Source organism: Brachyhypopomus gauderio, chromosome 11 (genome assembly GCF_052324685.1).
Source record: "Brachyhypopomus gauderio isolate BG-103 chromosome 11, BGAUD_0.2, whole genome shotgun sequence".
NCBI lineage: Eukaryota > Metazoa > Chordata > Actinopteri > Gymnotiformes > Hypopomidae > Brachyhypopomus > Brachyhypopomus gauderio.
In genome coordinates this window covers 13,534,674-13,562,591 of record NC_135221.1, presented here as the reverse complement: position 1 = coordinate 13,562,591, position 27,918 = coordinate 13,534,674, and the positions used below count along the sequence as shown (strand labels likewise).

Below are 27,918 nucleotides of genomic sequence, written 5' to 3'. Positions count from 1 at the left end.
AGGGTTGGCTTTTTTTTCCTTTTCTTGCTTGGCTTTTATTTTCTCCTGAACCGAACTGTTGTGCTGATAGTGGTTGAGCACACTTTGTCCTCCCCGTCCAGTTGTCTGTCTTACAACCGCGTGTCCTTGCAGGTTCCTGTCCCCGGCGTTGTCTTGCAGGCTCCTGTCCCCGGCGTTGTCCTGCCCCAGCCGTTGCCATGGATGCGGGCAGCTGGAGCGGCAGCGAGAGTGGTAGTGGGGAGGACATCGAGAGGATGAGCGACTCGGCGGACAAGCCCATGGACAACGACGCAGAGGGCGTGTGGAGTCCCGACATCGAGCAGAGCTTCCAGGAGGCCCTGGCCATCTACCCGCCCTGCGGCCGTCGCAAGATCATCCTGTCTGACGAGGGCAAGATGTACGGTGAGTCACGGGGCCAGACGGCAGTGTGGTCTCACTCCCAGAGACGTTGGGGGGGGGGGGGGGGGGGGGTTCTTGGGAAATGGAGAGAGAGAGAGAGAGAGAGAGAGAGAGAGAGAGAGAGAGAGAGAGAGAGAGAGAGAGAGAGAGAGAGAGAGAGAGAGAGAGAGAGAGAGAGAGAGAGAGAGAGAGAGAGAGAGAGGTGGCGAAGAAGCTGCTCAGAGAAAGGTTCTCCGCAGGACGAGAAGGTCTTTTTAATGCCCGGTGAGCGTCTTGGTTCTGAGATCAGTCACCCTTGCTGCGTGTTTCCCATCGGCGTGTGAAGGTCTGGAGCCTCGTGCTTGTGCGCTGGCTGGAGCGCGTGCGTCTGATCCTGATCAGTGGTGGCTCTGTGGGGCTGCTGTGTGCAGAGAGGCAGCCCTTGTGGACGCTGCTGTAAAGCCAGCGTGAACCATTAGCGAGAGGGAGCAGATGGTCCTACAGCTCACACCAGCTGCGCTCTCTGCCTCCTCCTCCACTCACGGCTGGGTGATGTCATGGAAAATGGGAATACTACTACCAGCACCCCCCACCCCTTTACACACACACACTCACACACACACACACACACACACTCTCTCTCTCTCTCTCTGAGGCTAGATATAGGTTAGATTAGTTACTCATACAGTCTTGAGTACTTATCAACGTGCTTGATAAAAAATATATAAACAAAACAGCTATATCCAGTGGTAAGTGTTGCATGTTCACAGTCTCCCTGTACTGTTAGGCAGCAACACAGTTTTGGTCTGACCTGACAGCTTGAATTGTCTAGATAGTTTGAACTACTGGCTTGATTTGGCTCGATCTGGCATAAGCTGGCTTGAGCACAATATCCTGGTCACCTTGCTCAACCCTCCAACACTTTTCCACTCCTCCAGATTATGTTTGAGTGTGAGACTCCTAACAGATCATCTGTCCTATCTCCTCATTGACTATAAACAGATGTTGACCAAATATTAGTTTTAAGAAGCCACTTTTGTGTGGGGCAAAATTATATGTGGAGGGAAAAGTTACATTTTGATATTTTAAGCTTTTGTGATTGTGATACAGTACATACCCAGAACTCGACCGGCTCAGTACTCAGAGTTCGACGCACAATTTCGAGAAAATTTTGTCTCAGAGCCCGAACAAAACTTTGGAATCCAACCCGACTTTCATGACTTTTGCAAACAAAATACATTTTGTGCTTCGCGAAGCTAGTTGGCGTTAGTCTTCCATTGTGTTCCAAGCTTTTGCTGTATTTTTGTTGTTTTTTGTACTGTTGTAGACAAAACCATGGGTCCAAAGAAAGACATAGTAGAAAAGCAGAAGAGGAAAACTAAGAACAACAATAGAATTGAAAAAGGCGATCATAGAGAAGTATGAAAAAAGCATTAGTGTGACGGACTTAGCATTGGAATTCAACTTGATGGTTGAGAATGGATTAATCAGTTTTCAGTTTTTTCTTATGGGGAAAATTGATTCGGAACTTGACTGCATTGCTTCTCGACACTCCTTCTGGAACTAATTAGCGCTGAGTTCCGGGGTTCTCCTGTATTTATATATTAAACAAAATGAAAAGGTCAAAAACATAACTAGATCAAATATTCATAAGCATAGCTAAATATAATTCTAGGAGTGGACAGGGTGCGATTACAGATATGTGAGTAATATGTTAAGTCAGCGGTTGATATTAAGTGATTTAAGATTATCCAACATTATTTGAATCAGTTTTTTTATCAAAATGTTGAATTATCTGACACCATATGTGTGACACTTACGTGATCCATATAATTCTTCTTTGGTGTGTCTTAGATGAGGTTAGGATAGTCACAATGCACTGTAAAAAATTATTAGGGGATCATTTATATAATTTTCGTATTGTATCCTTTTGTGATGTCAGTAATGCAAAGGCTTGTACTGCGATAACGATTCGCAGCCCTTCTGTTCAGATACTCTTCCGGTCATTGTTTTAAGCCAAGTGCACCCATGGCAATACTTTCATGGAACAGTTTGCATGGAAAGGAGAAGTGTGTTGCTGTGACGGTGAATTGATTTAGTCGTACAAAGAGGCTGATTCACAGAATGCTGAGCCTTCTTTGGTAATTATTCCTTTTTACCCTCACTTTGGTATATCGGAGTGTTCTTCAACCCGTGGGTTGGGGAGCTACAGAGCACGCTCGGTCTGACCAGGCCGCTGAGTGCCCTCACACACACACACACTTCCTCCTGCTCCGCGCAAAGAACCAACAGCCATTGCTATAGCAACTGGCTCACACTTTTAAACAATGTGTTAAAACAACACCTCCAACCCCAATCACTACCGCCATCCTGTACTGGGGCTTTTCCAGCTGTGTATCTGAGGGATTGCGCTCACCTTGGTGTGTGTCTGAGATACTCCGCTGCACCTGGGGGGTGGGGGTCTGTCCTGGTGTAGTGCCAGCAGCAGAACTGATTGGGGTGGAGGTTGAAAACTACGGCAACAGCTGTAGAGTGGAGTGGGCGTGGCGTCCGGTAACTGTGTGAGCGGGTGACCCCCGCCTGACCACACCAGGCCTTCTGGCTTGGGCCAAAGGAAGAGCTGTGACTTCCTCACGCATCCTCCTGATTAGCAGCGCCGACCCCACCATAGCCGGCAAGCAGCCTTTTGTCTTCAGGTCGGCTGAGAATAGAGCTTAAGTCAAGAGGTGTGGTTTGTCCCCCCCCCCTCTCTGTCTCTCTACATCTCCCTCTCTCTCCCCCTCCCATTCTCAAGATAATTGGCGCATTTCTTTTGTTGACTCCGCTATCGGAAGCTACTGTTGCGCTGTTTTTGTGAGCGATTAACCTGGGCGGAGAGAGAGCATGCCTTAATGAGATTTGACAGTCTCCTACTGAGGCTGATGAAGGACTGATTTAATCTCAGTGCTTCCATTCGAGAACTAACCCGCCCTCCGATGAGTCTCAGCTGTGCCAGAACCTAGTCTGCCCTTTTATGTCCAAACTGGCCTTGATTGCTTGCCTGGGATCAGCTCGGCTCTGTACATGTCATTTTATTAGACCTTTGGGCGGTACTGCCACTCTGGTGCCTTTGCACTGACCTATAATGGAGGGATACACTTCTGATGCAGCAGTGGGTTCTGTGTGCTTACCAGTTGCAGTATAAATCCACTTCTGTGGTTTTTTAGAAACACAGATTTCCAAAGAGTCCCAATGGGCAGAAGGCATATGGAAAGGAATTGGTCTCATTCTGCCAATTATACATCATCATTTCAATCAAATGAACATTTGTAATATAAAATCCAAGCTCTGGTGTTATTTCCAAGCCTTAAAATAGCAGTGATATGCACAGAGAAAATAAATTAAAAATATTTTTTTATTTTTAGATAACCTTTCATCATACCAGTTATGAATTAGGAATTCATGATTGATGTTCAAATGTTTTAGTAATTCAGTGTCTCAGCAGTGTGTGTGTGTGTGTGTGTGTGTTTTCCCTTGTTGAGAGGTCTGAATGAAAGTAGGGTAGTGTGTGTATGATAGAATAGGAGAAAGTACCTCTGCAGGTGCATGTGGAATTGCTTCATGATGAGAACTGTATTGTGCTCTGGGAATGGGAGGGCATTTAAGTTTAAGAAGTCTTTCTAAAATAAGTCTCAAGGTCAAGCTCACAAAACCCTGTGCATGTGTGGATGTTTTCATTCTTGTGTATGGTGGCAGGTTACATTTTTACATTGCTTCTCAATGTTTCCACTAAAAGATCTAGTGGGTACTTGTCTGCTGTCTGTTGGCAAGTGCTGCCCAGCGATATGTTGAAATCAATACAAGCTGATGGTTTTACATCATTGATTCTTCATTTCTTTCTTACCATCACAGTATATGGGTATGTAGACAGCAACAGAAGCACTCCCTGGTACTACCAATAATAGCACCAAATAACAGTATAATAATAATAATAATAATAATAATAATAATAATAATAATAATAATAATAATGTCTTAGATTTGAGACACCTCTGCTGTTTCTAATTGTCGTGTCATTGTAAAGTTAACTTTGTGATTCCAGGCTATAGTAAAGATTGTACACAGCTGAAGGGAGTAGACACCTGTGTCAAAGGATTCAGAACCGTATCACTTCTAATTAGTTGCATTATGAATAGAGAGACATTAGTGAGCACACAGGTCAGAGAGGACGAACCCAATGCAGCAAAAGGGAACAATCAATGCCTGATTCACAAGTTCTAAAACCTGTGATGTGTCAAACAAAATCAAATACACCTTTCATTTCCAGTGAGCCTGACCTGTGGGTTTTGTCTGTCTGTCTGTCTGACCTGTGGGCTTTGTCTGTCTGTCTGCATCCTGAATCTTCAGGGGAAAAAAAACTGGCAGAGGAATTGAGAAATCTGATTGCGAGACTGCACAAAGATAGAAAAGGATGCAGGAAAGTGGTCACTAACTAAAAATCTGTACTAGAAAATGGGAATCTGGAGGATTAGTACAACTGATAGTACCACTTATTAGAGCCGTAGGGGTTGGTCCCATGAAGTGTCGTCCCATACAGTGGCCTGCATGCACATTGCAGCTCTGAGCAACAGATGGGCGAGTACTTGACCCAGGGGTTACCAGAGGAAATCTAGAACGACTCGGAGAGTGTCGACCTCTATGGACAACGTTCAAAAAATAAAACCTTGCTTGGTCTTCAACACAAAACTGCACGGTTAGACTCGACTAAATATGAGAAGGAAAAACAAGCACCTGAGGAACATCGGGAGCACATTCTTTGGTCGGACGAGACCAAGATGAATGTTCAGATCAGATGGAGTCCGGCATGTGTGGCGTGAACCTGGCATGGACCACTACAGTGAATGAACAGTCCTGATGTATGGGGGAAAGGTGACATGGGACTGCATGAGTGCAAAAGGTGTTGTGGAGACGACATTGAAGATGCTAACATGAGCGGCTGTGGATGTACCAAAGTCCTGGCAGAAGAGGATAATCCAGCAGCGTGATGATCCAGGGCTCACTACCAAACCCACGCAAGAGTTTCTAAAGAAGAACAAAGTGAAAACTAAGACCTGGCCAAGTATGTCGCCAGACATGGATCCAGCGGAACACCTTCGAGGTGTTTAAAGAGAAAGGTAGCGCAACACAGCCCTCCAGCAGGGAGCAGCTACAGACTGGTGTCAGGGGAATGACAGGACCACATGTGTGCAGCACTGGTGTCCCTCATGTTGGAGAGAACTGATTCCATCATCACAAATAAAGAGGGACATGCTAAGTGTTGGAAACATCAAAGATTTTAAATTGGTTGCACATGTGTTGCTGTATTTTCAGTGTAGTGAATCGAAGCTGTTAGTTCAGTACACTTGCGTCTAGTTCAGATTTATATTTGTGTACATTTCCTATTTAGGCAATACTATTTTAAAGTATTTTTACATTTAAAAGATACTGCACTCGCGTATGTTGTATGCTGTATATTCTCAGCTCGAATTGCTGGAATTCCAGAACTCTTTTGTGCTTTCTTTTCCACATCAGTTCAAAACGTGTTTATCTCCATGCCTGATCAACAGTGCACTAATATCAGGAGATCAGACCCGTCTGAGGGGAGGCAGCTTGCTGAACTCTCTTCACCCACACGGTTGGGAGTGGAAGGCTGCCTACAGCCTGCTGAGTGAACAAGAAACTCTTAATTCCTTTATTACATTTCACTGTAATTCACCAGCCAGCTGTTATTACTTTCTGTTTTTTGTTTGTTTGTTTTTAAATAGAAGATGTTAATATTGTTTTTATTCTCTCATGGGCTGAAATGCATATGGCTGGAATGCTCTCCTGTGTGAATGTGAACTATTAATGTGTTTCATTAGAACTGGAATTGGAATGATCCAATACCGATAATGGGTGTGCTCTGTTACAGGAAGGCTCGTCACGGAAGTGTCATAGCGAAAGATGTAGGAGGTACACTTGACCAGCATGAAGACACGTCTGCACTTTGTGTGTGTGTGTGTGTGTGTGTGTGTGTGTGTGTGTGTGGCTAAGTAAGAATTGGTGTGGTATATGGTGAAGAAACGAGTGTAGACGAGTCCAAGCATTACCAGTGTTTTAAGAACCCCACATATTGTGGTCATCTTTCAAACACGTTTGCCTTATAATAGAAGTGCCTGTCGTGTTTCATTGTGGAGTTTCCGTTGGCCAGAGCTACGGGCTGTGCTCATCAGCTCTCTCTGCGGAAAGTCCACATGCTTTTAACATGGTCACATATAATGGAGAGCCAAAGAGAGGCTGAGAGCACTTTTATTCGGGGCTTTTCCAATTTTCCATGTGTGATTTCCAGCAGACTGGTGTGATGTTTCCAGTCAGCATACCGTGATGGAACACACACACACATGCATACAGGAAGCATGCTTAATTGCTCCTATTAAAGAAAATGAGTCCAAACCAACCATTCACTCTGTGGGCTTGGTGTAGTTGGCTGCAGCAAGAAGCATCGTCCCTGAATTACACCGTCTGGGGAGACAGAAGTGCAGTGCGAACACTCTTTTGGCATCACACCGCACATCTGTTGTTTATCGTGTATCAGCTCTTTGTGGGCCTTAAAGAAGTCATGAAGAGAAGAGCAATGCACAAAAACGTTTTGGCAATGAAGTTGCAAGTCAGTGTTAGTCCTCAGAGTCTTGATATTTATTTGCACATGTAGAGGCACTTTGGATAATTTTTTTCAGTAGTCAGAACAAAATGGGTGCTAGTCCAACAACAGGCAATAAGTCTGATAACGTGTGAGATCAGACTTAAGAAGTGGTACCCAGAACGAGAGGGTCTGGGATGGAAGTACAAATATAATGGAAAACAGAATAAAAAACAATTGGAAAATCGCGCATATTTTGAGTGACTCCGAGGCGGTGTGCTTGTTCAATGTCGCATGCGTGGGGATTCCTAGAGAATTCACGTTTGATCTTGTGACACGTGTCCCCCAAATACGTTCTGGTCACTCAGTCACGTCAAAGCTCCTGCGTAAAGCGCTTTCAAGCACTCCATGGAGAACACACTACCTTCCGTCATGGTTTCACACCATCTGGCCCTCGAACACACACACACCATGGATGGAGGGGAGTGGTGATGTTAGGAGATGCACCCCTCACAAAGGACCCTTGTGTGGATTAGCGGCTGAAGTTGCAGGAAACCAGAAGGATACTGAAGTACTACTGAAACCATTATCCTCCAACCCTTAGCCATTTTTAACTTCTCATCTGTGGAACAGTTTGAGCAGTAACTGGTATATCAGTACCAGGGCTTTGCTGTTAGCTGCCTTGGACCAAGTCTGAACATTTAAGTCCAGGACCTTGGCTTTTAAGCGCAGTGTTCAAGCTGTTACCTGTTCAGCTAAAGTACTGCACCATCCTACCTGAATGTCTCCTTGAGGCATGTTTGTAGAACATATTTCAGAAGTTTAATCAAATGATCGAATGAAAGCGTGTGCCGTCTCTGGTCTGACCTTCCTTCATTTGTGTGTCTGCTAAACCTGCTCCACTCAAGTGTAACCTTGACGATTGTACCGGATTCAGATCCATCTGTGGGTTCATGTTGACCGGTTGATCACAACAAACAAGAGGGCAGTGGAGGGGATCAGTCTTTTGTAAACGTGTGCACTAGATGAACGCAACTGTACAGACTTTTATTTGAATGTGTTCCTTCTAAGAAGGGAAGGCATGCCCCGAGATTTATACTAGGTCTTTATACTAGGTCTTTTTATTTGTAAATAGCGTTAAAGCCACCATGCTCAGTCAGTGTTTTGTACATTTTTCTTTCTTTGTCGAAATCTGTTGAGGATGATGTAGAGCCTGTTTTTGACATCAAGGATTTCCTTTTGAAGGATTTCTTTTTGGAAATCATTCTCCCTACAAAACTTTACAACAGGGTTTATTAGCATTCAGAGGTAAGTAATGTACTAAATGAAACAAGTTGTTTGGGTTGAGTTGTGTTTTGTGCTCATAAAATGAATGTGAATGTGTACCAGCTTCTCTTGATGCAAGTGTGGAGTAAAAGGTAAAACTGAAACTTGTTTTTGACAATTAAAAACTTGTTCCATCTCAAAATATTTTGAACTTTGAAGCCAGTAAACCTCTGGATGTTTAGGATAATGTGAGGTTATGAATGGTCATGTGGGTTTTGATGGAGGTCTTGAATGCTTCATATCTTTAGTCTTAATTATACTGGTTCCGTACATGTTATTTGCCCTGAAGGTTCTTATGTGAACCCGTTCATGGCAGTAAGGACGGTTTTTACTTCTGTGACCCACTGTGCAATAAAAACTACTTCAACACTTTATTTGTGTACTTCATTCCAGAGCCTTGGCCCTAGTACTGAGAAGCTCAGTGCTTTAAGATCAGTGCATTGTTATGCTAATGGAGGCCTGAGACCTTTGAGTCATCCATCAGATCTAGCAGGACATCAGGACCATTGGCCCCCAAAACTGGACTTTTCTTTACATTGGTGGCCTTAGCATTCCAGGGCTTTGAGTGGGAGGTGGAATGTCTGGATGGACGTCAGGGGTCGATATGTATTTGATTAATGAGAGTTTGATATTTAATTGTATTTTGTTGAGCAGATCACAAAATCTTAATTACAAATAAGAAAATGACTCCCATCTTCTCTTAATCTAAACATGGTGTAATGGGCAGTTATGATGAAACTGTTATTCAGTGTCTGACTATTTTACTTGTCTGAACACATAATTGTTTGGCCCACGTCCCTGTATGGAACATTAAAATAAATGTCTGTGCACTTTAGAAATAGAAAAGGTTCCTATTTAAAGGGGTTGAAGGTCATGGTCTGTTTGGTCTTCTGCGGTAATGTCTGTGGTGTGATCTGTGTCTGGGGTTTACACAGTGGATACCAGTTTGTTTCCTTCATCTTCTAGTTATGTCCTAAATGAGTGCACGTGTAGTCCTGTAAGCTTCAGATAAATCACACATGTAAATGAACATCTGAACAGTCTAAAATCAGAGGCTGTTTTTATTGGCTCTTACAGGATCAGTGGCTGTTTCTTTACTGAGCCACTGAAATGATTCTTGTGAGGGGAAGACTATATACACATAAGCCGTGTGTGTGTGTGTGTGTGTGTGTGTGTGTGTGTGTGTGTGTGTGTGTGTGTGAGAGAGAGAGATTGAGCCACACACTGGGCTCTCTCTGCTCCTGACATCAGCCTCCTGCTGTAATGCCCTATGGGACTGTGGTTGAATCTCTGTTGAAACAAGCACAGTTACTGTAAATGAGTCAGTGTGAAAACATGGACGCAGGTTTTTGTTAACCTAAATCAAAGGAGCGAGGCTGAAGAGTCAGGAAAATGAGACAGGGGTGTTAATTATTGTGGAAAACCAAAGGCCTCCTGCAAAAGTTACCTTTGGTACTATTGGAACCCTCTGAATGATGGGATATGTTTTGATGCTCTAACAGGAGTGTTCCAAAGAGGACACGGTGCTTTGGATTTGTTCCTGGTTCACTCACAGTCTTGTGTAGCTGAATGCCAGAACTGTGTGTGTTTGTCCCGGCTACTACAGTGTCACTTTAAACCATTACTACAGAGTGAGTCTTGGGGTCTGAGAAACAATATAGAATTTGTTTGTCTTTAGAAATCCACGTGGTCACAGGGGCTCCTCTCCTGAAGTTCAGGTGAAAATAAAATTGACATTTGATTCATCACAGTTTTGGGGAAAGGTGGGCTACTTGAGGAACTCAAGGATACTGTGTAACGGAACATTAGCCTTGGATTAAACTTTTGGAAAATTATATTCAAATGACCTTTTCCACTTATTGGATGGCATTCATGCTTATTGGAAAAGGAATTCCATAGAAAAAAAGAGCTATTGTGTTATGAGGTGTTCCCAGGATGTCATATGGGCACTACCAGATTCCACATGCTGATATCATTTCAACATGGCTACACACACATGATGTCCAGTCTGTTTATTTGTGATCATGAGCACGACAACATCATGCACTAAAGGTCAAGCAGGTCGGCATGAGCTTCATCCATCAGTTTTAGTTTAGCCTCTGAACAGTGGGGGCTCCTCGGGGCTGTGCTGTATTCCCCACACACTGCTGAACAGGCAGATCGTGGAGCAGCCCTTTGAGGTTTTGATGCGATGACCTTTGACTTCCAACACTATTTAGCTGCTCTTTGTCGTCTGGCATCCACCTGCACAGTGTCGAGCCGTAGCTTTCTCCGCCGTTCACCAGCCTTTAAAGACCTCAGGAATGTAAACCATCCCACGGTCCTCTCCACTTCAACTCTGGACACATTTGTCAGTCTGGTTTGACCCGCATTCTTATCCAACCTCGTTGAACCGTTGGGTCTGTGTTCATGTAGTCTTTTGTAGGGTATTTCCTGTGCCTCTTTGTCATGAGCCGGGGCAGTGAAGTGGCTCTGAGACCTTCTGGTAGGACAGCGTTGCATCAGATTTCTGAGTCATCTAGACCCTCTGCAGTTTCCAGTAACTGCTTAAGCTTCTGTTGCCAGTCTTGAGCTAGATGTGGTGTTAATCAGAAGCACTTGTCTAAAATGCCTGTAACTCTTCTAATTTATGAAGTGCTTGTTGCATTAACCTGCTGAAGACTCCTTCACTTGCTTTCTCTTGTCATAATATTTGCCCGATGACTAAGTAGTCTAGTAAGTCATCAGCACTACAGTTATAGTGCATGAGGTGTTTCTCCAGCAGGAAACAGACGATCTGTTATTTATTTACTTGTCTCAGGAGGGAAGTCATTTGTGTACACACTTGTGTCCCAGGGTTAAGTAAGCAAGGCATGTGTTTCATTTAATTGAAATGAAAAGAAAAAAACATGACTTTGGTTTAAATGTAGATATGATTCAGTAATAATGACCTGGCTGTGATGCTCACTCTCTGCAGGTTCCAGTGTCCTGTGGGGACAGGGGCAGCACAGGGTCCAGGACAAAAGATGCCTCATACAAGGCAAACATGAACAGCAGCATCTGGGATTTTTCCATCTCGTTCATCTGATTCTATCAAAATACGATCTAATTAGATTAAAAGGTTTCTATCTTTTGAACCTGGAGGTCCTTCAGATGTTTCTGCACCTGCTTTTCAATTTTACTTAGTTTTCTTTTTTCCCCTAGTCCTAGGTAGGTTAGCTCATGCCATATGAACCAAATTTATTACCGACATGAATGAATATTGCCAAATTAATCAGTCAAATCATCAAATATGAAGTTACCAAAGCCATAAGTGTACACGCAGGCTGATTGAGCAGAACATATTATTCTGAGCAACTCTGAGAGGATTTCAGAGCAGAGCGTGTCTAACGTTTCCTCTGACGTGCATCTCCTTCTGTCCGGCGTCACTTACTTTGAGTGTCTCTCTCTGCAGAATTCCACATTTAAAATGTTCCCTTTAACAATACTTTCATCACACACACACAAGCTGGTTGTGAACACAGGAGTGAAGCCGGCGGGTTTTGGCAGCGTGTGCGATGAACATGCTAAAGCAGAACCAGACCCAGTGGAGTGTCTTGTGACTGCATAATGAAATGTAGCTGTGTTAATTGCATTTCCACTGTTAGTCAAAGGGCAGTAAACAAGTAGTGGCAGTGGTGGCCTGTACTCCACACCACTCTTGGGCATTCTCTACATGAAACCCCGCTCCCATCAGCTCGCGCTCTCTCTCTCTCTCTCTCTCTCTCTCTCTCTCTCTCTCTCTCTCTCTCTCTCTCTCTCTCTCTGTCTCTCTCTCTCTCTTCACCTTTTTTCTAACCCTCTGTCTCTATTCCTTCTGCTTGCCCTCTTCTCACTTTTCTTGTTTTCTCTCTCTCCCCCCTCCCTCGCTCCCTCACTCCGCCCCCCGGAGGTTGTTTTGCTGCCTTGCCAAGTCCAGCTGAGAGCGTTTTCAAGCGACTGAAAAGAATGAATAATGCAGCAGTAAGCATGCTTACAGCCACCCATTTGGTGTCCCTTTGATCTGACTACAGGGTGTGCATGAATGCCCATATTGTGGTGTTATGTGTACACTGTGTGTGCGTGTTTGTGCGAGCATGGGGGTGTGTGTGTGGAGGAGACAGGGTGAGATCTAGGTTTTGTCTATAGGAGGTTACAGCAGAGACACTGAGAGAACCCCCCCGGTCATCACGTGGTGGCCGTACGCTGAACACGGCCCTGATAGAGTGCTTCTTCAGAGGAAGAGCAAGAGTCCTTCACCACACCTGTTGGAGGGGGTGGATGGGGGTTGTGTGTGCATGTGAGCGAATGTGAAAATGCCTTCTGTAGAGTTTCTCTTTACAGACATAAGTGGAGTGTGCATTACATGGATTGACGTATATGCTGATTGAAACAATTGTATCTTGATATTATCTTTGTGATTTATTGAGAATGTGCATGTAACTTGCATGTTACGCAGTGTTTTGAAGACCCGTGTGTGTGTGTGTGTGTGTTTCTTTCTTTCCCCCTCTGTAGGTCGTAATGAATTGATAGCCAGATACATCAAACTGAGAACTGGAAAGACAAGAACAAGGAAACAGGTTGGTGCACTCATTGTTGTTGTTGTTATTATTATTATTTTTTTACACACTGACTGGTCGAGTTGTGTTATTCTGGTCTTGTGGCTCTGATTCCCCACCAGCAAAAGCCATGAGCTGCAGTTTGAAACGATGCGTCTCTAACTGTGTGTGTGGGGGGGGGGGGGGGGGGGGGGACACAGCCTAGAGCTGTACTCACTCAAGAGAAACAAACAGAAGAAAACGGAGACAGGCTAAAGTTAAAACAATAAAAATACCCACAGGACTGCAGAGTAAGGCTTTTGTATTTACTGCCCCCTCCACTACCTGCGCACTCAACAAGCCTCTGCTGTTCTCATTTTGTTCTCTAAATTAGAAAGCTTACGAGGGAGAGTTGCTAAGCAGTTCAGGTGATGTCAGTAGTGGAATGTAATGAAATGATGCCCAGACATGGGACACGACTCCCCTGTAACAGCCCCTTCAGCACTCATACATGTGAGTGTAAAACTGTTCTTAACATTCAGTACACAGCTGAATTGTGCTGGAGTGCATTCAGCAGCTCGCTACACAGCGATGTGCGGGTTATCATGGCCGAATGTCGTCTTAAACATTCACGTGCTGTGAATTCACTGGAGGAAAATATATGTCCCTGTGCATATGCTCAATATGCTTCCTGCTCCGCAAAACTCTCATGGTAATAATAAGCAGTCACTGTCTTTCTTAGCACCTCTTGAGTCTTTTCACATTTTTTTGTTATTGTAGTTCAGGAGAGATACGCTGGTTTTGGTATTTTAATATTTATGGTATGAGTCATTCATGATGTAGTTGTGCGTGTTAAGTTTCAATGTCACTCTAATGAAACCCTATTTTTGTGTGTGTGTGTCTGTGTGTGTGTGTGTGTGTGTCTGTGTGTGTGAACAGGTTTCTAGTCACATCCAGGTTCTTGCCCGAAGAAAGTCCAGAGAGCTTCATGCTAAATTGAAGGTATACTGCTAGCCTGCATCTGTGGGGGTGGGGGTATATCTGTGGGGGTGGGGGTATATCTGTGGGGGTGGGGTATATCTGTGGGGGTGGGGGTATATCTGTGGGGGTGGGGGTATATCTGTGGGGGTGGGGTATATCTGTGGGGGTGGGGGTATATCTGTGGGGGTGGGGTATATCTGTGGGGGTGGGGGTATATCTGTGGGGGTGGGGGTATATCTGTGGGGGTGGGGTATATCTGTGGGGGTGGGGGTATATCTGTGGGGGTAGGGGTATATCTGTGGGGGGTGAGGGTATATCTGTGGGGGTGGGGTATATCTGTGGGGGTGGGGGTATATCTGTGGGGGTGGGGTATATCTGTGGGGGTGGGGGTATATCTGTGGGGGTAGGGGTATATCTGTGGGGGGTGAGGGTATATCTGTGGGGTGTGGGAGTGTATCTGTGGGGTGTGGGTGTGTTGGCCTCTGCTTAGCATGCGCTTGGCTGGACTCTTAACTTCTTTTCTCCTGCATGTTTGTCTGTCCCTCATTGGCTTCCTGTTCTCTGTGGAGGTGTGTTTGTTTTGGAGGGAGCCGGACTCTGCTGGGCATTGTAAGGAAACTCTCTCTGAAGCGTTCCGCATGGACGCTAGCCAGACATAGCCAAGGACAGGGACTGTTGAGTAGAGTCTGCTGTTTCAGCACTTCAGAAACTTCCTTGGAAACATCTGGATTTAGACGTTTATTCATTCATTCATTCATTCGTTTGTTTGTTTGTTCATTCGTTCTTTGGTTGTTTGTGCAGTTATCACCAGCAATTCTAAAACATTCCCTTCCACGCAGCTATAGGTGCTAAGCTCTCTTTGTACTTTATACATTAAGATTCATTAAGATATTTAGATAGTACATAACTGTTTTCTATGACATCCTTTGTCCGGATTATAACCTGCGTTAGATGATATTAGGAATGTGTTTGGAACAGTAATCCAATTCCAGCTTTGCTGTGTTTCAGTGCTGAGACACATGATAATGATATCAGTATGCTCATGTCACTATATATTAGCTTGCATTCGTTTGACAGTGAAAGCACAGGAAAGCAGTAATGCAGCCCGGAGCCAACAAGCTTGTGTTGGATACTGGTGCTCTTGGTGTTGCTGTAAGACCACACACAGTAAACTGTGTCAAATGTATCAGTATCCAGTGCTCACTTGTTAAACTCACTCAGACCAATTAAGCACCTCCAGTCCGGTTTCCCGTAGTTCAGAAATGTTTGAGCATTTTGTAGATAAACATTTCTGTATTTTAAAGCCTTTGGGTTACAGCATTTCCAAGTAACACAAGGCTGTGAGTGACAATTTACATGCTATTTGTAAACCAAAAAAAAAGCCTCAATTGGCACTTTAGTGGATCAACCAGACCAGCTAGTAGTGGTCTGGTAGTAGACTGCAGTGTTCATGAAGTAATTACATCCCTGTGGAATGACAAATAAATCAAAATGTAACCACTTTATAGTAATTGCATTACTTCTAAGTTGAATAGTAGGGTATTTGTTTTATGTAAATAAAAATTAAATTAAAATTAAACTTGCAGTTTAGATTTACTTTTAAAAATACAGGCCACCCAGTAGGAACTCAATACAAGAAAAGTCACCTTTCATTACTGTGGTTCAAATCTTTTTTTTTTCTTCAGTACTTTGGGAAAAAAAATAAAATAAAAGCTTTATTTTTGATGACAGACTCGATTCTTCTGCTGTTCTTCAGAGACTACTCTGTGGTAGATGGGCTGTGTTGCTCTACCTGTTATTTTAAAATACCCCACAGGGGATATGTTCGATTGAAGTCAGGCGACATACTTGGCCAGGCCTTAGTTTTCACTTTGTTCTTCTTTAGAAATTCTTGTGTGGTTTTGGCAGTGAGCCCTGGATCATTACCCTGCTGGATTATCCTCTTCTGCTGAGTTTCTGGTGACTGGCAGTCTTCTGTCAGAAAGGATTTTGGTACATCCACAGGTGTTCGTGGTACCATCTGTAATGTCCACTACACCTTCACACTTGTGCAGCCAAATATCAGCAACACCATCTCTCTGTTGTCCTCTCTTCTCATTACTGCACCTTTATGTTCAGTTATATTGTTTGCTCGTTTCATTAACCTCTGACTTGGAGACGCCTCCATCTCCTCTGACGCCTCCATCTCCTCTGACGCCTCCATCTCCTCTGACTCCTCCATCTCCTCTGACTCCTCCATCTCCTCTGACTCCTCCATCTCCTCTGACGCCTCCATCTCCTCTGACGCCTCCATCTCCTCTGACTCCTCCATCTCCTCTGACTCCTCCATCTCCTCTGACTCCTCCATCTCCTCTGACTCCTCCATCTCCTCCTCCATCTCCTCTGACGCCTCCATCTCCTCTAACTCCTCCATCTCCTCTGACTCCTCCATCTCCTCTGACTCCTCCATCTCCTCTGACGCCTCCATCTCCTCTGACGCCTCCATCTCCTCTGACTCCTCCATCTCCTCTGACTCCTCCATCTCCTCTGACGCCTCCATCTCCTCTGACGCCTCCATCTCCTCTGACGCCTCCATCTCCTCTGACTCCTCCATCTCCTCTGACTCCTCCATCTCCTCTGACTCCTCCATCTCCTCTGACTCCTCCATCTCCTCTGACGCCTCCATCTCCTCTGACTCCTCCATCTCCTCTGACTCCTCCATCTCCTCTGACGCCTCCATCTCCTCTGACTCCTCCATCTCCTCTGACTCCTCCATCTCCTCTGACTCCTCCATCTCCTCTGACTCCTCCATCTCCTCTGACGCCTCCATCTCCTCTGACGCCTCCATCTCCTCTGACGCCTCCATCTCCTCTGACGCCTCCATCTCCTCTGACGCCTCCATCTCCTCTGACTCCTCCATCTCCTCTGACGCCTCCATCTCCTCTGACTCCTCCATCTCCTCTGACTCCTCCATCTCCTCTCACGCCTCCATCTCCTCTGACTCCTCCATCTCCTCTGACTCCTCCATCTCCTCTGACTCCTCCATCTCCTCTGACTCCTCCATCTCCTCTGACTCCTCCATCTCCTCTGACTCCTCTTTTTTTGATATGTTCTTTCTTCTTCTTGGATTCCATCCATAAAGGCTGCCTTTGTCCTGCACCCTGTCTGAGTTGTCACAGAAGCTGAGTTCTTGCCCCTCTGTGCTTCCGATCTAAACCCTGCAAGTAGGATCCACCTGATGCATCATCTAACCAGCACAACATCACCACTTCCACCTGCACTGTGACTGTTCTGTACCTCCTGATTACTGCTGCAACTGGGGGGTTCTTGGCATACAACTGATGTTTAATTGGTGACGAATCTTCCTGTTTGTTTTTTCTCCTTGTGAAGAAAATCATAGTCAGATTTTCAACACCTTTATTTTTATTTATCTATCTGGACATGCATATAGACACAGCACTGAACAGCAGAACTTTCTTTGGACCTATGGGCTAACAGCTGTATGCAGGTTTTCCCACTTTTATTTAGCTTAGTTTCTATATTGGGGTCTGTATTTTCGATTTAGTTTTTGTAAAGAATTTATTTTTGATTGTGCATAACAGAAGGTACTCTGTCAACTAATGCAGTTAGAAGTTAGAAGTAATGCAGTTAGAGGTGACTGATTTCTTCTCCCTAACACTGTGCACCAAGACCTGTGGTGGTAAATGAAATGAGCTTCAGCAGCTTTGTAACTGCATGTCCGGGCATCATGGTTTAAATAAACCAACAGAACTGCGCTAACTCTGCATGATGACACTGTATTCACTCGCCAAGTACGATTTAGTTCAGTTCAATGTTACCTGACTCGCTCCGTCTTACAGGCTGAACTTCAACACTTCAGCTAATTTTTACGCATTCCATGAAAGTAATTACTTTAATGAATGTTCAGAATTGATGATGAATTGTCCGAGTTGTTCCCAGACCTGAGTGGCAATGCTCTCCTTACAATGCATGCCTGCTGATGTGTGAGTGAAACGTGTGGTTCTCCGCTCTGAAAGATGGCTGCACTAACGCTACTGGCTGGTTTGTTCTTTGAATGAGGAGATTGAGAAAGGAAGGATGCTCGAAGGAGACACTTTGTCCTTCCTTTGAAGACTTCATTACTGATGCTGTCTAAGAGAAAAGAATTTGCTTTCAGGGTTTCTTTTTCTCCCCTTCATCCTCGTCTTTATCTGACGTGTATGGCACACCGTTACCTTGGGCAGTCATCTCTGCACGGCCTTCTCTAATGTCTTATTAAAGAGGAAGTGTTGTACCTCACTCCGGAATGATCTCCAGATCTCAGCCTAGCTCTAGGAGGATCTCAGCACTGCATGGTTGTAGCCCACACCAGACTCCGAGCTAAGAGTCCAGCAGGAGTTTGACAGAGAGGGAAAAGGAGAGATCACACCTGTCTCTTCCTTCACCTTCATCTCTTAATCTTGCGAGTGTGTTTTGCTCCTCGTCACATTCAAGTGTTTGGGGTTTTTTTTTGTTTTGTTTTGTTTTTTTTTTTTTTGCTGGGGTGTATGCACTGGAAAAGAACCTGCTTAACACCTTTTAAAGTGGAAACATTTTTAAATGTTCAGATACTGTCTGATTTTTGGCAGAAATGCTGTAGCAGTGAAATCCTCTGGGCTTATTTTGGCATGAGGGATGCTGGTTATTCTTTCATGAGGGCAGTCTAACTGAAATGAGTGCACTCTGTTTGTGTGCAGGTCACTAATCTGGTGAGTACTCGTCCCCGCACCAGCTTCTTGCTTTGCTGTCCGGTGCGTGGCATGGCTGTGTAGGGCCCGTCCCCATACACCATGATTGACAGCCGTGTCCGTCGTGCTGGCGCCCCCCCCCCCCACGATGTGCCGGTTCTGTCATGCAGTGGCCTAAGACTTCAGTTGTTTCATGGGAAATCCTCCAAAACAAACAATAGATCAAAGATCAAATAATAATTCAATAATTCAAAGATCAATAATAAAAATCTATAGACTAATATTTTGACTTAATGTGTCATATTTGCAATGACGTACACAAGGCTCCCTAACATGCTCTCCCTCACACCACACACCTAGCACTGAACACACCACACACCTAGCACTGAACACACCACACACACCGTCCCTCACACCACACACCTAGCACTGAACACACCACACACCTAGCACTGAACACACCACACACCTAGCACTGAACACACCACACACACCGTCCCTCACACCACACACACATAGCACTGAACACACCACACACACCATCCCTCACACCACACACACCTAGCACTGAACACACCACACACACCGTCCCTCACACCACACACCTAGCACTGAACACATCACACACACCTAGCACTGAACACACCATGGCCGCACTGCGCTGCACGTGTGCGATGGTGCATGCTTGACTAACTGCTGCTGTGTTTTTCTTATCTGCTTAGACACACACACACACACACACACACACACACACATACACGGCACCCACAACCAACATGGCACAAAGTATGTGGACACCTGACCATCACATCTGTGAGTTAGTTCCAAAACTGTAGACACTAATACGGAGATGCCCGTCTCCTCTGCAGTCTTTGGTGTGGGTCTGTGTCCTTGCACTGAGCCTTTGTGAAGCCTGGCATTGATGTTGGACAAGAAGGCCTTGCTCACAATTAACATTCCAATTTATTCCAAAGGTGTTCACAGACGTTGAGGTCATGGTGCTGGGGTTTGTCTGCACCAACCCCATGGCTTTATAGACCACTCTTTGTGTACAGGGACAGAGTCACACCGGATCAGGAAGGGACGTTCTCCACACCGTTACCACAAAGGTGGCAGTGTAAAATTGTGTGAAATGTCTTTGTGTGCTGTGACATTGACATTAGCCTTCACTGGAACTAGAGGGCGTCAGCCAAACCCTGAAGAACAGCCCCAGACCTCCGTCCTCCCCCACCAGACTTCACAGATGGCACCGTGTGTTCCAGTAGCCAGGGTTCTCCTGATGTCATCAAACTGTCAGATAGTGAAGCGTGATTTCCGAGAACATCTCGGAGATCCGATCAGTCTTCCCATACAGTCGGGAGGAGGGAGAAATCTCAGAATGTTTCCATATTTTCCTACATTTTCCTATTTTGTTGTAAGCTGTCTCCTTTTTGTCTGTTTAGCTGAGCTGACTGTATGACCACTTCCTGCTTCTGCATGCAACGTGTGTGTGCTGCTGTTATTGGTGTTTGCTGCATCCCTCACGGCACACACACACACACACACACACACGCGCGCGCGCTAAAACCTTTATTCCGTGTCATTGAAGGATCAAAGCGTGAAGGACAAAGCTCTGAAGAGCATGGCCGGCATGTCTTCTGCTCAGATCGTCTCTGCCACGGCCATCCACAACAAGCTGGGACTGGCAGGCCTCCCGCAGTCCGGCTTCCCCGGGGCAGCAGGGGTGAGTGGCGCCCCCTACAGACACCCTACGGACACACAACACCCGGCAGGCTCCGCTCTCTGTAACCGCCGCATCATGGCGTGGCTTTTAGAATGTAAACGGTGTGCTGAGACCACGCTGTGTGTTGTAACCTGGAGAGTTTCTGGCCTGAAATACAGAAGCAGTTGCATGGAGCTTTTCTGCTCAAACCGGAGGTCCGGATTACAGAGGCATTTGTGCTGGGAGCAAGTAGACGTTCTGCTGCTGTATGTTCTGACTGTTGGTTTTGTTTTGTTCCGGTTCCAGTTCTGGCAGTTGTCGACAGGACACCCTGGATCCTCACAAGAGTGAGTAAAGTTCAGCTCCTCACGGCAGCGCCAGCACTGGGTCTCGTTTCAACATACTTACAGTGGATCATCACGCCGCCGTTCAGCCGCCAGGGCCCAGTCACCTGCCAGTATTGGGACCTGTGCTGTTTCTGCAGTCTCGTCCTGAGGATTAAAGTGTTAGGAACACTCTGTCTAAAGGGCCCAGAAACCATACTAAACCCAATCCTGAACTAAACCATACTAAACCCAATCCTGAACTAAACCATACTAAACCCAATCCTGAACTAAATAGCGTTTACAAATCTTCACTGAAAGTGTAATTTGGTCTAAGTCAACTGAATTTTCCCTTCGTGTAAACACAGGACTGTGGTAAATCTAATGGAATGGAGTACTGACATGAGTACTGACATGAGCACTGACATGAGCTGTAATGGTGTGTTTCCTCAGCATTAAGCCATTCCCACAGCAGGCCTACCCCGTGCAGACGGCTACGGCTCTGTCAGGTACCAGACCGCTGTTTACATTCAGTGTTATCCTTGCGTGCCATTTATGCAGAGAAGTGATATGCACTCAGAATGATGTGTGCTTATGTGTATGTCTGTGTGTATGCCTGTGTATGCCTGTGTGTGTGTGTGTGTGTGTGTGTGTGTGTGTGTGTGTGTGTGTGTGTGTGTGTGTGTGTGTGTGTGTGTGTGTGTGTGTGTGTGTGTGTGTGTTAGGTTATGATCCTGCATCTGCCCCTGTAGCTAGTCCTCCAGCCTGGCAGGGTCGCTCTATTGGCACAACCAAACTACGGCTGGTAGAGTTCTCATCATTCCAGGAGCTGCAGAGAGACCCAGAATCTGTGAGTTCTCTCTCACTCACACACACACACACACACACACACACACACACACACACACACACACACACACACACACACACACACACCCGGTGCCACAGAACACAGAGGTGTCCAATTATGGTCCTGGAGGACTGCTGCAGCTTTGTGTGCTTCCTACATTTAACACTCCAAATGTTATTTTCTAAGCCCTCTATGGGGGGGTTATGGGAAAACACCAAACCTCCAGACTGGAGGTGGAGAAACTGCAGAAAACACCTTCCGCTACATCTGCTCCCCGAGCATCCAGCACCACCCGTCACACCTCTGTCTCGTGCGCTCTCACGACGGCCCACAGCTCGAGGCCGGGGCACCTAGCTGCCTCCCAGCCCTGCCTCATGTCAGATGTGCCCCAGCCTGCCCCGCTCCAGCTGGAGTGAGAGAAGCGTGTGCCGGCACCGTTCCCTCCACGTCCTGGAGACCTGAGCGATCTGTCACTGTTAGACGTGTGAAAGGCTTCTCTCTCTGATCCTGCGGGACAGTGGCTATTAATTCCTCTATTCACGACCGACACCAGATGACTGGGCTTCCTGCCTCAGCTGTCATGCAACAAAACGTTTTGGTCTGGGTGCGGAGCGTTTGCGGATAAGGAGTATGATTTGCTGAACGCCTCTTAACTCCAGCCATGTTCAGACGCACATTTTGATCTGCTATATCTCACGCAGTTTATCAGGAGACGTTAGCTTGCACCAACACATCAGTCTGGATAGTTAAAGAATCCTGCCTGTCTGCGGCTTCGGTGAGCGGCCCGCCGTGCTCAGCAGGACATGACAGCAGGGCAAACAGGAGTTTCTCCTGGTCTGATAGCAGTCCATCTCCACAGTTCAACAAGCATCTCTTCGTCCACATCGGCCAGACGAGCCACTCGTACAGCGAGCCGCTGCTGGAGGCGGTGGACATCCGTCAGATCTACGACAAGTTCCCCGAGAAGAAGGGCGGCCTGAAGGAGCTGTTTGGGAAGGGGCCCCAGAACGCCTTCTTTCTCGTGAAGTTCTGGGTGAGTCTGCCTTTCAGTGGGCTAACTGGAGACATTTGATTACAGAATGAATGGTATGAGAGTTGTGTCTAACTGTGGCACAACAGTGTAACTGTGCTGTAGCTGTGGTGCAGTAGTAGAGTAAAAGTGTTACCTATTGAGCTGTTACAACAGTGTAACTGCTGTAGAAGTGATGCAGTAGAAAAAGTGTTACCTATTGAGCTGTTACAACAGTGTAACTGTGCTGTAGCTGTGGTGCAGTAGTAGAGTAAAAATGTTACCTATTGAGCTGTTACAACAGTGTAACTGTGCTGTAGCTGTGGTGCAGTAGTAGAGTAAAAGTGTTACCTATTGAGCTGTTACAACAGTGTAACTGTGCTGTAGAAGTGATGCAGTAGTAAAAGTGTTACATATTGAGCTGCTACAACAGTAATTGTGTTGTAAAAGTGTTACCTATTGAGCTGTTACAACAGTGACAGGAAGTGAGATCACACTGTTGTAGTAGGGGTGGTGGCGGCGGGAGTCTCAGCAGGATGGAGCGTGTGCGTGTTCCTGGACTCTGAGTTGGGTGGAGCGTGTGTCCTAGGCACTGTGAGCTGCCGCGGGGCTCTGGGGCTCTGGCGGCTGATGTGTGTACAACAGTGGGATCCGTACGGTGCAGCCCCCCTGCTGCAGGCCAGAGAGAGCTTTTGTTTAAACACCTGCCTCTCTGGGCCACAGGTGCTGTTGATCAGGGATCCAGAGAGCAACACACACACACACACACACATACAAACTCACACACTCTCGCTCTCTCTCTCTCTCTCTCTCTCTCTCTCTCTCTCTCTCTCTCTCTCTCTCTCTCTCTCTCTCTTTCTCTCACTCACTCACACTCTCACACTCACTCTCTTTCTCTCACACACACTAACTTTCACTCTTTCTCACACATTCTCTTTCACTCTCTCACATCTCTCATACACACACACACACACACACACACACACACAAACACACACACACAGTCTCTCTCTCCCTCCTCTATTTCTCTTTCCCTGCTCTTTATCACTGCTCCCACCATTTCTCTGCCATTCCATCCATCCATTTCTGTTGTTCAGCGTCCCTCTGGTGCCCCTCTCTGGAGGTTTGCACTCATTACCAGAGCAGATGGTGACCAGTAGTTCTGGGTTTAAAGCTTGGTGTTCATAGGAGTGTCTTTACTGAGAGGAGTTTGTGGTTTGAATTGACATGGTTCCTCTACCCAGTTTGTGTTGGCCCATAGTAGAATGTGTGAGTGTTTTTGTGTGTGTGTGTGTGTGTGTGTGTGTGTGTGGGAGAGGCAGAGATGGATGTAGTTTCTCATGCAGCAGAAATACTTTAATACAAAGCATAGTGACTGATAAATGTGTTTTCAAGATATGTCTCAAGATAAACTTTTTTTAGTTAAGGTTTTAATTTCCTCAAGTTTTTTCTTTGCATGGTTTTAGAATATTATTTTTTCTTGCCTTGCCTCTGGAAAGATTTAGACTATGTTTGTTTGAACCCATTATTCTTGTTTTTAGAGTCCGTTGTGTGTGTGTTTCCCAGCTGCCTGGGAGAGGGGCAGAGGGCCCTGTCTCAATCTGAGATGTCTGTCTGACTCCTGTCTGCACAGGCTGACCTGAACTGCAGCGTCCAGGAGGACTCGGGGGCTTTTTACGGGGTGACCAGCCAGTACGAGAGTCCTGACAACATGACCATCACCTGCTCCACCAAGGTGTGCTCCTTCGGTAAGCAGGTGGTGGAGAAAGTGGAGGTGAGAATCATCCACCCATCATCCCACAGCTGCACCATCACCAGAGTCACTCAGAGAGGTGTTACTATACCATTAAGAGTCTAAGACTCCCAACAGCACCTCCATCTACCTCCATCTGTAGCACCACCACCAGGGTCAAGAGAGTCTGCCCAGTGCACGAGTGTTTAATCCATAAGCCTGACTTCAGTGATGGCCTCTCTGGCTAACAGCAACATGTTCTTGTGGTTGTTCCCCACCCACCCTTGTGGCCCAAACCTCCACCCCCCACCCCACCTACCCCCACCCCTCTGCAGACGGAGTACGCTCGCTTTGAGAATGGACGTTTTGTCTACAAGATCAGCCGCTCGCCCATGTGCGAGTACATGATCAACTTCATCCACAAGCTCAAGCACCTGCCTGAGAAGTACATGATGAACAGTGTGCTGGAGAACTTCACCATCCTGCTCGTACGCATCCTGCCCAACACACACACACACACACACACACACACACCTTCCTGCTCGTACGCATCCTACCCAACACACACACACACACCTTCCTGCTCGTACGCATCCTGCCCAACACACACACACCTTCCTGCTCATACGCATCCTGCCCAACACACACACACACACACACACACACACACACACACCTTCCTGCTCGTACGCATCCTGCCCAACACACACACACACACCTTCCTGCTCGTACGCATCCTGCCCAACACACACACACACACACACACACACCTTCCTGCTCGTACGCATCCTGCCCAACACACACACACACACACACACCATCCTGCTCGTACGCTCCACCCCAACACACACACACATTCAAACTGGGAGTGAAATACCAGTTTCCAGAGAGAAACTGAGGTCCTTCATCAGCTGTGCTTTTAATTCACAAGTGTTTCTGAATTTAGAGGAGGAACCAGTTTATATATGAAAAAGTAGATGTTTAATCACAACATTAATTCCATGACTTTCTACAGCCCCATGAGTAGAGATCAGTTCTTTTCCTTTGAATTTCCTAATTACATTGCTGCAATAGCAAACAGATATGTCATTCATAAAATGAGTGCATTAGTATTAAAATGCCTTGCCACTGGAAATGACATATCCTGACGTATAAATGACTTAATCATTATTGTCCAAATGTATTCAACAAACCCATAGGCAAGTCTTCTCTTGGTTTCTCTAATATGAAGCTGATTAGATCTCTTGCAGGAAGTGCAGTAGACCACTCCCACACTTCTGTATGAGGATGAATGAGCGATGACAGTTGGTCCTTTTGTGCCAGTTATTTTAGTGGCTGTGTTAATACATTTACATGTAGCACATCTAGATCGGTTGCAGTCTACAGTAGCACAGCTAATATCTGAATGAAATACATATTCCTTTATTTTATATATTGCTGTGTGTGAATTTGAGTGTGTGTGTCATTCTCTCTCTCCCTCTCTCTCTCTCTCTCCTCTACATCCTTCAGGTGGTTACAAACAGAGAGACCCAGGAGACGCTGCTGTGCATGGCGTGTGTGTTTGAAGTGTCGAACAGCGAACACGGTGCCCAGCATCACATCTACAGACTGGTCAAAGAATGAAAGAATGAGATGCCTTCTCCGTCCGTCTCCCCTTCGCACACACACACACACACACACACACACACACACACCCCTCACCACCACCCTGCCGTCAGAGACAGCCAGAGACGTCCGTCCCGTGTCCAGGATGTCTGGCCGAGGCGTGTGCTGCTCTTCCCAGGGTCTGGGACATGGCCCTCCTCCAAGTGTCTTTGAACTGACCCAGTGACAAACTCAACCCGAAGTGGCTGTGCCTCTGTGATACACACACACACACACCCAGCGTTCTTCAGTCACCTCTGGGTGGGAGCTGGTATAATTGACTCCATCAAGCTTTTCCCTTTTGTCTGAATCTACCTGGGTGTGACATGATAAAATATAGGTACGGTTTTGATACTTTTTAATCCAATTTAACACTGTTTTTGTTTGGTTTTTTTTTTTGTTTGGTTTTCTTATCACTGAAGACTTGTTTATATAAACATGTATTTCATAGAACAGAAAGTTCCCCTGTTGCAACTTGTTATAAAAGGAAAAAATATAACAAACACTATTTGTTACCTTAACTTTTTTTTAGACATGTTTACTGATTTATTAGTGAGTGGAAGTATAACCTGAAAATGTAAGTACTGTTTTATAGCACATGGAAACACAGGCGTCCTCAAGAACTGAAACACCAGAACACTGTTGTACTCAGCTGCCGGATGAGCGTTTAAAAATCAGTTTGAAACACTAGTTTGAAAAAGCACATGAGGGTTTTTTTTTCATGTTGTAAGTAAGGAAGTCAGGAATGTTGTTCAGATCACCCCAGCACCATGCTTTGGAAACCTCTACTTCACCGGACCTGGGCATCATGGGACCCAGCCGTCAGCAGGCCGTTGTGGGTGTGTCTTGTTTTCTTGTAGGTGTGTCTTTCTGTCCTTGGGGTCTTCTGGCCACTGAGGGCGTGTCCTCTTGCCACTCCTGGCTGGGTGTACAGAGGAGCAGGAGGGGAGTGATGTTTGTGCTCCTGGTCTCCTGTGTTGCATGGTGGGCCGCGGGACCTGCGGGACTCCAGCACATTTATCTGTGTTTGCCCTTTACATATCAGGTTTCATCTGTTTACTGTTTTCCCTTCAAAGCTGTGAACATTTTTTCTTAATGTTACATACCCATGATCCTGGTTGGAAATACACACAGCAACATAGCCAAAGCAATCGAGTCTGTGGTGCCTTAGACTTTGCTGTACTGCATAATCTTGGTTTGTTTATCTCTGCTCTGGGAAGGAATATATAAAGATTATACAAATCACATCTTGTTTTAGGACATTTTGACAGATACATAATATCTTCACCAGGCCGAGTAATGCGCAGTGTGTCAATAATGCTGCTTTTTCTGTAGTACACCAAAAATACTGTAACGTGTCAGTTCGGTGCAGGTCACTCGTCCTGTTACACACTCGTGCTGCGCCGTACAGAAGTGCCTTTGGTATGGGCCTTTCCAACTCGCCCCAGAACGGGGAGCGAGTTCCAGCGCTGACGCCACCACAATGCCTACGTCTACACCGCTAACGTCACACGCCGGACACGCAGGGGACTGTTACGGTCAGCCTCACTGCACCGACACAGCAGAACGTGAATGTTGTGCGTGGTACGGTGTTTTTCAAAGGTGGAATGATTCCAAGTGTCAGATTTTTCGTAACGTCACAGGGGTTGTGTTTGATGACGACCTCTGTGGGAAGCAGCTGGGTCCTGCTTCATGCTGGTGTGAAGGAGGGTGTTGTGCACAAAGATGATACAGTAATCATTCTCTCATCATGGCTGTCAGCTCAGTAGCACTCAGCACACCATCATTCTGAGGTGTAATGTCTTGTTTGCTGTAGATTCTGTTATAAATTGGTTACAGCAGTTCTTTTTTTTAACAACAAACGAAGTAGTTTGGTGTCCTTAACAGAAGACCCTGTATTAACCGTATGCTCAATCACAGAAGACCCTGTATTAACCGTATGCTCAATCTTGCCAGTTTGTGAACAGTTTGTTTTCATTCGTTTTTACACACAGACTCCCTCATCTTTGTTCCAAACTCTTAGTGCCCTGATGGCTTTGGCTCCAGCACGTGACTTTCAGATGCATGTGCACGTGTACACACACACACACACACA

General features: G+C 45.9%; 1 protein-coding gene across 2 annotated transcripts; it reads left to right on the top strand.

Annotated features, from left to right (window-relative positions):
- tead1a (TEA domain family member 1a) lies at positions 1–27,918 on the top strand. Of its 2 annotated transcripts, XM_077022141.1 has the most exons (12): positions 1–402; positions 12,854–12,918; positions 13,816–13,878; positions 18,573–18,584; positions 20,152–20,286; positions 20,572–20,612; positions 21,042–21,097; positions 21,314–21,438; positions 22,298–22,471; positions 24,081–24,221; positions 24,515–24,667; positions 25,689–27,918. In XM_077022141.1, exons 1-12 carry the CDS (start codon positions 198–200, stop codon positions 25,800–25,802), a joined length of 1,284 nt encoding a protein of 427 aa, XP_076878256.1. In that variant the 5' UTR covers positions 1–197; the 3' UTR covers positions 25,803–27,918. The 2 variants fall into 2 exon arrangements, with proteins under 2 accessions (XP_076878256.1, XP_076878257.1); XM_077022142.1 differs by lacking the exon at positions 18,573–18,584 and having other exon boundaries at positions 4–402.